Source organism: Anopheles bellator, chromosome 1 (genome assembly GCF_943735745.2).
Source record: "Anopheles bellator chromosome 1, idAnoBellAS_SP24_06.2, whole genome shotgun sequence".
In the NCBI taxonomy this organism is placed as follows: domain Eukaryota; kingdom Metazoa; phylum Arthropoda; class Insecta; order Diptera; family Culicidae; genus Anopheles; species Anopheles bellator.
The window spans coordinates 21,825,777-21,836,949 of NC_071285.1; the positions used below are offsets into that span (position 1 = coordinate 21,825,777).

The 11,173-nt window shown below is 50.6% G+C and overlaps 2 protein-coding genes across 2 annotated transcripts; one reads left to right on the forward strand and one right to left on the reverse strand.

Moving 5' to 3' along the window:
• Positions 1-2,507: 2,507 nt before the first annotated feature.
• On the reverse strand, positions 2,508-6,768 carry LOC131215220 (substance-P receptor-like). The gene is made up of 7 exons (XM_058209608.1): positions 6,681-6,768; positions 6,263-6,614; positions 6,055-6,176; positions 5,744-5,976; positions 5,537-5,637; positions 3,457-3,547; positions 2,508-3,337 (listed from the first exon to the last, which is right to left on the reverse strand). The coding sequence occupies exons 1-7, from the start codon at positions 6,766-6,768 to the stop codon at positions 2,513-2,515; spliced, it is 1,812 nt and encodes a 603-aa protein (XP_058065591.1). The 3' UTR covers positions 2,508-2,512.
• A 2,205-nt stretch (positions 6,769-8,973) lies between these two features.
• On the forward strand, positions 8,974-10,854 carry LOC131205385 (proton-associated sugar transporter A-like). Its single transcript, XM_058197460.1, has 5 exons — positions 8,974-9,107; positions 9,166-10,096; positions 10,170-10,475; positions 10,537-10,632; positions 10,723-10,854. Exons 1-5 carry the CDS (start codon positions 8,974-8,976, stop codon positions 10,852-10,854), a joined length of 1,599 nt encoding a protein of 532 aa, XP_058053443.1.
• Positions 10,855-11,173: the final 319 nt, after the last annotated feature.

Genomic DNA, 11,173 nt, shown 5'->3' on the forward strand with positions numbered 1-11,173 from the left:
TGGGAACTTCTCCGATGTTCGATCGTGCTTTGAAGTTCGGCCATCTATAAAAATAGAACATCGCCCGTCCGCGTCCCTTCATCTTTCGGCAGACAACCAGAATTCGAACCAAATGGCAGTCACTACAGTCACTACAGAAATTAACGTTAATTTATTCTCGAAATATGAAGAAACCAGTTTAAGGAAAACTTTGTATGAATTTCTTTACACATCAAGTTGTCTCCTTAAGGATAGTTAGCGTTTGCTCTGCGAAATTTCTACATGATAATGTAGAAATTTGAACACTTGTACAAATGAAAAATGTTAGAAACACATTTCGTTTGCTTTTTAAATTCTTTTAATTTGTTTGAATTAATGGTAGGTTCACATTGAAAGTAATTTAATTGTAACTGTGGTATCGATGATTTGCGCTTCAACGTCCAATGAAGCCATCTGTCGATGCGCGCACGTGGCATTAAGGTATCCAAAACGATTCACGGCGAGAAGCTTTTGTAAGTGCTCAAATGTCTGGATTATTTTCGAACCAAACAGTTAGTTATCAGTTATTGCGTAATATTGGTTACCTAAGTCCCAAAAGTCCGTCGGTTTTGCAATCAGCCCATTGGATTCAGGAGAAATGGATTACAATTCAATTGACACGTGCTTCGTTAGTTAAATCCTGTTAAAATGTAAAAAAATGTGAAACGTTAAATTTTTGCCCATTATCAGCTTTAGCACTGCTTGTGAAAAAGTTTCCCCTGCTAAACAGTACGTGACGGTATAAAAATACGAGCAGATAACGTTTAGTGCCCGTTATTGGGACCCAATCAAATCCATTAGAAGAATCTGTATTATTAGCAGAATATTGAAAAATTCATCTATGCTCTTTTGATGAATAAAATTGATCATTTTAGTGGTTTACATACTCGGCAACAAATGCCGACTCGCTGCAAAAATAAAGTAAATCACTCAGGAAACAACTATTTACATTTTTTTATTTGTTTTTATTTAAACTAAGGGTAAACTTGTTTTTTTGACTTCGCATAACTTACATCCTGAACACATTTTCCTATATGTTCCAGCTAGTTATAAAGAAGTTTTTTGTAACATTCTTACGTTTTATTTCCATCGAGGGTTGTCTTTTTATCACACAACTGGAGTCCCATATCCGTAGGGATTGTGAGCCGCATGCTGTCAACGGCTTCACAGGCTTTTATTGCCGATAAATAATGTCTGCAACTACGCGTCGAATCCCAGTAAAAGGAAGCGTTTAATCGGCCGAACTGATAAGATGGGCAAGTATTCGGCGTCGACCACGTGTGATTAATCGTTCCCCCCAGTCGATCTGTCAAAAACAGTGTACAAATTGGGGATACTTTATCTCTCTCTTTCTCTCTCTTTGTCACTTTCTCTTTCGGGGTACGTGCTCGATGGCCCATTATTCTCCCGTCTGTGTCCGTAATTGATGAAGCGATAGTGTTTCTTAAAATCGACTTGTCAAAACCACATGCTCTTTGTTGTAGAGTTTGAATTTTTCTGCTCAAATGACCACAAGCTACTCTAAATCATCCAAATTTCTTTGATTGAGAAGAAGAAATTTGAGTAACCAATTTGCTCCTTTTATCCATTGATGGTACCAACGATGGGGTGAAGAAATTGAGTACGATCACTCAAGAGGCGTTAAGTGCCGACAGTACTCATCCAGACATATTCTGAACATGGCCATCTTCACCATACCGAAAGTTCATGACCATGCTTCGTTTTAATTCGTTCCGATATTCCGAAACTTTCAAAGTGATCCCAAATATATTTCCCAACCTCTCCGAAAATTTTTAAAGTAATTGGCCAAAAGCCAAACATGGCTCAAGATTCGATGACGCATTTTCATAATGTTGCTATTTGTAGCTCTGTTGAGATGGTCAAGGATTTCCTCTGATTTCCATGAGTGTTGAAGGATTTCCCCTGATTTAGAGTTGAAGTAGTAGTGCTAATTTATCACGACCAATTTCTCTACAATTCGCTACATCATTTTCTTCAAAACTTAACCTCGATTTGCATTAGATTTACCTTTCTTGTCTGATTTTGCTACTTAATAAGTTAATTTTATGGAGCTTGCAGTGTCAATAAGGTCATAGTGATACAAAATATCATTAGAAGTCCCAATGGCTTACCTAGCTAAGTAGTACCTACGATGTTTATTATTCCATATTTCGGATTACAGTATAATCAGGTAAATCAATCAATGCATTTGGTATAGTAATTTTATTAAATAAGATTATAACATTAACGAGATATGACTCTATCATCGCAACCAAAAATGAAAGAGTGATCAGAATCGTCCATCACAGTTCAAGTCCACAAAACGGCACTTGCACCCTTCAATGTATCGTCAGTTCATAAATAATCTTTATTCATTGTTATATCGATAAATGCACAAAGAGACTTTAAGTGTACAACTTTTCCCGTTTTGTACTGTTCCGCTGGAAATGAAACGCTGGAAAGCGAACTCAAGCTCAGGAATACTGGGAGATGTTCAGTCGAATCCCTGGTTCAGGTCCTCGAAACTGTTGCAGTACAGGTGCCCCCCGGTGAGCCCGGTGGTCCGCACGTCCGGCCGCTTCCCTTCTCCGTCCACACTCTCGCCTCCGCTCTCGTCGGGATGCGGGTGTTTGAAGGGCGTTCCGTGGCCACCGGTAACGGTGGCGTACTTCGCCTCCGACTTCCGTTGCTGGGGATGGTGGTTGTGGTGGTTCCGGTACGGGTCACTTCCGCTGGTTTCGGAGCCCGGCCTCAGCGGAGCCAGTTCGTGGACCGCTTGCTCGCCGGTGGTCGATGCGTAGGACCGTAACCGATAGTCCTCGTCGTCGTCGGTGGTGCTAGTGGCGACACCTAGCGCCAGTAGCTTCGAGCCACTCAGTAGACCCGACTCGCTATCGCTCAGACCCTTCACCGGCTGCCCGTCGTCGTCCCAGAACGGCCGTGGGCTTTTCTCGCGGATTGAGAACGTGGTCGCAGCCAAGCAGCTCCCGGTAGCCCCGCAGCTGCTCGGGGAGTAGACATCCTTCCGGCGGCCCACGAGTCCACCGGCGCCCAGGTCCTGCAGCGGGGCCGGATAGTGGTGGCTCGGCGGCGGAAACTTGAACGCCAGTGGCAACTGTTTCGAGCTGGCCGACCCCGATCCGCCGTACCGTCCGGTGCTGAGTTTGTTCCGGATCGACGAGGTCGCATAGCTCGAGCGGATCGAGCTGACGCGCGTGAAGATGGACGACGTTTTGTCCGGCTCGTTGCCGTGATTGTGGCCGTAGGCCTGGCCGCGCTTGAACGGGTAACGCTTGCGGAACTCCCGTTTGAACTTCTCCTGGACCGGAATGGCGGACAGAGAGCAAAAAATCAATAACCCGTCTAGGCTCCAGGCCATTGCGCCAAGGCGGACGGATGGAAACGCCACGGCCCCCGGAAGGGAATTTATTAACTTACATTGTAGATGCCGTAGATAAACGGGTTGTAGCAGCTGTTGCTCATCGCCAGCCAGTCGCACACGAACCAGATAATGTTGATGAAACGATATCTGCCGGCCCGCGCAAAGCACCGAGGCGCGAACGAGAGAACAGAAGTGAGGTTATGTTTGTTTTCGATTGGTTGAAATATATTCATGTGGTGCCGCCGTTGGCTACCCCCAGACGACGGCAAATCGGTGAATTGTTACAGGCCTCGGAATGCCGAAAGCAAATTTATGGCCGGCATGGCGGAATAATCTATGCTATTAGCTTGGTCGCGAGTCTTCGGGACTCTCAAAAGGGTTCCGTTCTGCTATTCGATGGTTCCAGAGCTTTAAACCTTTAATTCTCTCTACTTCAATTACCCATATTTGCCACTCGGGTGAGATGCTTTACCCATAGAGTGTAAAACAGATGTTCCCGACAACGGTCACCGTGGTCTAATTCAAATAATGGATGTAACGTTTCAATAATGGAAAACAGCAGATGGAAGCAACGGAGATCGTTCAAGTGTACATTCTTGGAGGACAACGACAAGATCGGTAAATAAGCTCATGCCCTCTGACTAATATTTATGTTCCAATGACCCAGCGAGCTAAAGCTGGTCTAATTCTTTTTATTGATCGCACTGTAAACTGACGCAAAACACTGAAAGGTTTATAAAAAAGTATCAAAAGTGACAGTGACGTTTGAGTGACATTTACAGCACGTTTCGTGGAAGGTCCCGTTTCGCATACCGTTTCGCAGACATTCAGTCTGTACTCCGAAAACTATCCGTTCAATGTTGGCCTCCGACGATTCAATGAAGGCTGGCCCATCATCGCAACTTTGCATAATCCAATTGAAAATTTATTCAAAACGTCACGGACATTGCACGGAAAGCCGCAGAGTTCATACCGAACTTTATCGCCTTTAAAACTACACCGGAAACAAGGGATTTTTTCTAATCTGGATTGTTGAGTAATTCGGTAATTACAGATTGGATAATTAATGCAGGTTAGCTTAATATCTTACTGCAGCATTCTCTATTCAGGCGTTGTTATCGGACTTTTCTAAGACTTTCCCAGCTGTGTATTCAATTCAAACCGATGGTAGACCAAATTTCCCTTATAAATATCGATCGTCGTGCCATATCTTTGTTCTGTGGAACATTGAGCAATACTATTGAACTATGCAGTTTCGATTTTTATGGTGCAATTGTTGGATGTACAAGCCAAATCAGCCATAGAAAAATTGCAATAAACTTAGATAAAAATGGTGCCACTGTCTGCGCCGCTTTGTCTACTCTTCGTCATATTACATCCCTTGCGCTAGATGCTTTATTAACAATGTTATGCATTGTTTAAATAACAAGTTGAAGTTGCAAGCCATCAATCGTAAGCTCCGTCATCCGCAAAAAATGATCCGTGCAGTTTAGATTGAAACCGGAACAAACTAAAGGTCCTCCCGGACATAGGATGCGATCGAATAGTGCTACTTCGAGCTGCCTCGACTTTAAGGGGTTCAGTTTTCCATCAACGCTGCCTCGAATGGCACGTGGCGCGACCGAGAGAGCATAATGCCGTAATCCTACTAGCACTACTAGAAACATCCAGTTCAAGTCGGGAGCAGCCACCCGACCAAAAATCCTGCCAGCAGATGACGGGAGGGCGTGGCATGTGGTTTGGCTCCGGTTCGCGCAAAGGTCGTTCCCCAACACCGAGGTCGTTCAGAAGTGGGCGAATTTCACCATGGGCGACAACACAAGTGACCTAACAAGTGACTGTTTCCTATTCAATTTCCAGCCCCCAACCGACGGGCACCGACACCGGAATAAGTGCCACAAATGGTTCGTAACCACCAGAAACCGAATACAATTGGCACTCGTAACACTTTCGCGTGCGGTGCAGGAATGGGCGCACGTGTTGAGCTCGGCGGCAACAGGCCCCAGGATCAACCGACATGCGACAAGTATCATCACCGGACACCACCCGGCTCGCTTCTACCCGGATATTGCCCTGCTACTTCTTTCTTCTTCGTCCTTTTGTGATTTTTCTGGATCTCTGCCGCTCGCTACTTACTCATTGATTTCCGGGAACGTCACGTGCAGGATGTTGTAGAGCTGTAGCGGAAACCAGCAGACGCCGAAGAGGGCGACAACAATAATCAACATTTTGATGACCTGCGGGAATCGAGGTGGATGGAAGGGTAAAGCCCGGGAGCAGGGCGAGTTATAGACACGATTGCACAGCTGCTGGCAGCTACTGGAGCTCGCCTCAGACCCAGACCTTCTTCTTGTTCTTCAGCATCGTGATGTCGCGCGAGTCCTGCGCGTTGCCCGGCGTCTTCGAGCCCCACAGCCGGAACGCCATCTGTATGTAAACGAAGCTGATGACGAACAGCGGGATGAAGTACTGGACCAGCACCAGCACGTAGCGGTAGAGCTGGATCTCCGCCTGCTCGAAATTGACGACCTTGCAAAACGGTACCGTGACGTTGGTGTATGTGTCATTCGTGCCGCCTGTCAGCGATAGAGAGAGAGAAAGATTGGGAAAATGCAGAAAATGGACTTTACAATGGTTGGTTCCATGCGACCTACCGAGCGCTATGTAGTAAACCGGGCGGACTCGCATCGCAAACAGGATCGGGGCGGCGAGCGCGAACGACAGCAGCCAGATGGAGGTGATGACGAACTTGGAGATGTTCTTTGACGTCCTCGCCCTGCCGTTTTGGACAAATTGAGTTAAGTAGTCGTCCTCGGCCACTGTCCCTCTGCACGACCCTTTTTCTGGCTGTCATTCGCTTACCGCAGCGGATTGATGATGGCCCGGTGCCGATCGACGGCGATGGCGGTCAGCGTGAACACCGACACGTTGACACTGATAAGCTGCACGAACGGGCAGAATGGGCACATGAATTCGGGCAGATTCCAGCGCTGCAGCAGCGCCGCCTGGAACTGGAACGGGATGGCAAACACGCCGATCGTCACGTCCGCTAGCGCCAGGTTGGCGATGAACATGTTGGTGATCGTCTGCATCTGTTTGGTGGTGAGCACGACCCAGATGACCAGCGAGTTGCCGATCACCGCCAGGATGCTGATGGTGCCGTAGAACAGTGACAGCAGCACCAGCAACCCAATCGGCACCTTGTAGAGGTTCTCTAGAGGACGGAAGTGACAGTGTATAAGCTCACCGGCGGCTCACCAGACCCTCCAGAAAGACTTACCATCCTCCAGCACAATCCGAACGTCCGTCTGGTTCAGCGTGTAGTTGTGGGCACTGTGGTACGCCACCAGGTCAGCCATGTCGGGCATTGTCGGGCTGGCACGAGAACGAGAGCAAAAAGCACCAACAGGGACGTCAACAAAAGCCATTACTTACGAATGCACCAGCCATTGCCAGCAAATAAACAGACTACTAGATGCCAGAGCCATTTGCAACAGCGAGCCCAAAGGGAATTAAAATGGATGCACTGCATTAGGAATGCAAGCAGCCAACCTATCGCATGGTCCGGGCTGCTGGAGTGTCTTCCAGCTCTGTCCATCGACTGAAAATAAATGGGATTCCATTTCCTCGAAACGTTATTTTTAACCTAATCAACCTAATGTGCGCCCGGGCTGGGAAATGGATCGGACAAGTTTCGACTAGGAACCGGGAGTTTCAGATTAGCATTTTCAGACCTTTTCTGAGACGGTACGCAGAGGTCTACGAGGCCGGCGATGATGAATGTGTTCGCCAGGATCCTCTAGCTAACTACCCGTGACGGCCACTGAACTGCCAGTGAAGTGAACACTGTGCGTGGGTCCTCCACAGTCCCGTAACGGCCATTTGACAGCTTCTTAAGAAGTGCTAATTAATTCGAAAAAATCTCAAAAACAGTGCCAATCTTACGTCACTCCCGCCGGTGATGCCCCAACGAAGTAAATTAGTCCACGGTTTGAAAAAAAAACGTTTCATCCGCAAGTCATGGTCATTCTCAGATGGCGAGCAAGGAAATGGCAGAAGGTTCTTCAGAAGAACGTCAGAGCTCGTCAGGGGAAACACCTCGGGCCTCGGGTTTCGCCGGTTCGCGAGAACCGGGGTTTGCAATACAGACCGGGTCGTCGCACACAATGGCACCGAACGAGATCGCCGAAAATAAAATTTACGGCTTTTTATGGCGTTTTTCAATGGCGTACCCACCGCTCGACGACAACGCAACCCCAAGCCAAGGTGCAGCAGCAGCCAAATGGAAAGGCCGAACCGTTTGCCGAAAATCATCCAGCGAAAGACGGCCCCGAAAGAGGTTCTTTCATCAAACTGTCTCCAAACCCAAAGCTGATTGATAAGCCGATGTGACGATGGGCCCGTGGTGTCCTTGACTGAGTGTGCTGGGGTCATGTGTCTTAGACTCCGAAGTCCTTGCGTTCTTATTGGGTCCCGCACCATCTCGAGGCAGTTCGACTCGGGAGTTCGGCACAATTAACGAAGGTTATGGGAGTCATAGGTCCGAGTTGCAGTCGAAACGCTGGCCAAGTGGAACCAAGAGCAGAGATTAATTGGCGGTTTCCGACTTCGGTTTGTTTTGGCAATGGAGCTCAAACAATCAAACATTCCAAGGAATGCTGGTTACCCGGACAACCCGTCAGTCAAACCCTCTCGCGCTCTCTCTCTCTCTCTCTCGCTGCGAAAGATCAATTAACGTGCGAGTGGCTGATTAATAAAGAAGTCTGCCAAAGAGGACCAATTGGAGTTACGGAGAGAACGGACCCCAAAGGGGAAACGAACACGCACCCAGAAGAAGATAATTCAGCGGAGTCTTCCTCGGTCCCCGAAGAACCTTGTGCGGTAGGCAATTGTGGCAAACGTCAACGCTCGGAATTAGCAGCATCTATTGGTAAACAAAGAAGGCAAGTAAGTTGTCAAAATTTTCACGCACAACAAACGAATTGAAATTCGTTGACGCACCGCCCGCAGAGGGTAGTTCCTCTCTCTTGCTCTCTCTCTGTTCTCGATTATATCCACTCCGCTCTCTTTGTAGATCTTTCGCACTGTGTGGAGCGCGCGCGTCACCACCACCAGCTGACGCACCGAACCAGACGCCTGGGGGGCGAACCGAGACGCAGGAATGGAATTCATGAAGCCCCTTTCCGTGTGACGGAGACACGTTGCGCATGCCCCCCAGTGGACGCGGCCAGGGGATTCGGTTCGATCGACGAGAACGACGCGCGCACGCCTCAGTCACAAACGCACGCTACCGGCGCTCGGAAGCCACCATCGGCCGGCCATTGACAGCAGCAGAGGTTAGGTAAGCGGCGTTCTTGGCGTCATCGCTTGCCTGTTGCCGTGTGCGACGAGCGGCTCAATATCGTGCCACTTTGATTCCTTCGCTCTATCTCTCTTTTTCTCGGTCTTCATCGCCTGTTGGGCTACACCGCGGCACCGATTACGCACCGGTATTACCGCCAGGTTAGGCCGGATCGCCGGTCGGATAAGATTAGTGCGCGGGGCCAAAGGGCAGCGCACCGGCTGGACACGTAATGTTGGACGTGGAGAAGGAACTGGCGCCGCCGCCACGAATCCCGTCCGAGGAGGAGATACTGCGGGGAATGCTTAGCCGGCGCTACCACTACGCTCAAGCACATCGGACCGCCGCCTATCAGCACACGTTCCGGTAGGTACGCCATCAGTTGTCTGCTCACAGCTATAACTGTCTCTTCTTTTTTTTGTAGAGCTAAGTCCCGCTGGGAGCTGGTGCGGCTGTCGCTGCTGATCGTTGGCATCGAATGTACGTACGCCACGGAGACGGCCTTCGTCGCCCCGATCCTGCTCGCAATCGGCCTGCCGCACACGCTGATGACGATGATGTGGGCCGTTCCGCCAGTCGTCGGTGTCCTGTTCGTGCCGGTGGTGGCGTCGGTCAGCGATCAGCTGCGATTTGCTTGGGGCCGCCGACGGCCGATGCTGCTCGCGCTCGGGTTGGCGATGCTCTCCGGAATGATGTTGCTGCCGCACGGGCACCAGATTGGTGCGGTGCTCGGGCTGCGTACAGTGGCCTGGGTGGCTACCATCACCACCGTCGGGCTGACGATGACCGACTTCTCGGCCGAGGCCGCAAATGGCCTGTGCCGAACGTACGCGATGGAAGTGTGCACGATCCGGGATCAGGCGCGAGTCCTCAGCACGATGATGCTGACCGGCGGGCTGGGTGGTATGCTGGGGTACGCGTTCGGAGCCATCGACTGGAGTGCGCTCCCGGTTGGGCGCTACTTCGTCAGCAACGAGGCCGCCGTCTTCGCGGCCAACTGGATCGTGCTGCTGATCGGCCTGGTCAGCACCCTCACGGCCTTCGCCGAGATTCCGCTCCCGGTGCAGGAGCGCGACGAGCTGCTTCGCCCCGTCACGCACTGGATGCTGCAGAATGAGGTGAAACGGTTGGCCGCGCCGGCGGACGGTGGATTGACCGAGCCGGCGGCGGCGGCAGAGGAGGATGCGCAGGACCAGACGATTGGATTTCGGCAGTTCCTGCGCAACACCGTCCGAATGCCGCGCTCAATGAAGCTGCTCTGCTTGACGCAGTTCCTCTCGCACATGGGGTACCTGCCGTACTGTCTGTACTTTACCGACTTCGTGGCGGGCCAGGTTTATGATGGAGACGTGCTGGTGAGTAACGGGGCGGAGGCGCTGATCATTCGGCCAGTTTTAACTGACGGCATCCTCATCCGGTTCGTTTTAGGCTCCCGTAGGATCCGGACCGCAGGTGCGCTACGAAGAGGGGCTGCGGTTCGCCTGCTGGGGGATGGCCCTGTTCTCGGGCTGTGCCTCGCTCTACTCACTGGTGATTGAACGATTGATCGATCGGTTCGGCGCACGGACTGTCTACGTCGGCGGGCTGATGGCCCACTGTGTGGGGATGCTCGCGATGGGCTTCGTGCACCGGAATGCGGTTGTGCTGGTGTCCTGCGCCCTTACCGGCATCATGTACGCCACCATCTATTCCATCCCGTTCCTCTTGATCTCACACTATCACTCCAAAAACAGCGTAAGTCGTGGTCGTCCAGCCAACCGCCAAAAAGCATTCATCCGTTCGTCCTTTTTTGCAGTTCGCCATGGAGAACGGCAAGTGCGTCGAGAGCACCGAGCCACGGGGATTCGGTGCCGACGTGTCGATGATGAGCAGCGTCCTCTGCCTGGCGCAGGTAGGTCCCACCTCGAACCCGGCCCGGCCGTCGGGATCCGTTCTCTTTGCTAACGATGCTGTTTTATTTATTACATTCCGTCGGCGTCAGCTGGTCGTGTCGCTGGTGATGGGTGTTGTGATCGATGCGGCCGGAACGACCACGGTGATCACCTTTGCCGCCAGTGGCCTCACGCTGCTTGCGGCCGCCTCAGCCATGGCCCTACTCTACATGGATCTCTAACGCAGGTCGCAAGGAATAACTTCGTTAAGTATCGCACAGTATGGCTGGCGAGATAGCTCTCGCTTCGGTGCGCTGTGCAAGAGGTTTTGTCTCGTTTTATAATACGTTAATTAAAATTTATATAAACCGATCCGCGTTCCGACCCGACCCGTGTTCCCGGCGGTGATGATGCGGATGTCGCCGGGCCGGCATACCTTCGAACGACGCGAGAAACCAATTGGAGGCACAGTTTAATGAAATTGTCGTCAATCGGCGTGTCGTAATCGAAACGCTGTATCGAGCGCATTAAACCGCAGATGATTGACGGCGCGGCTCGGCG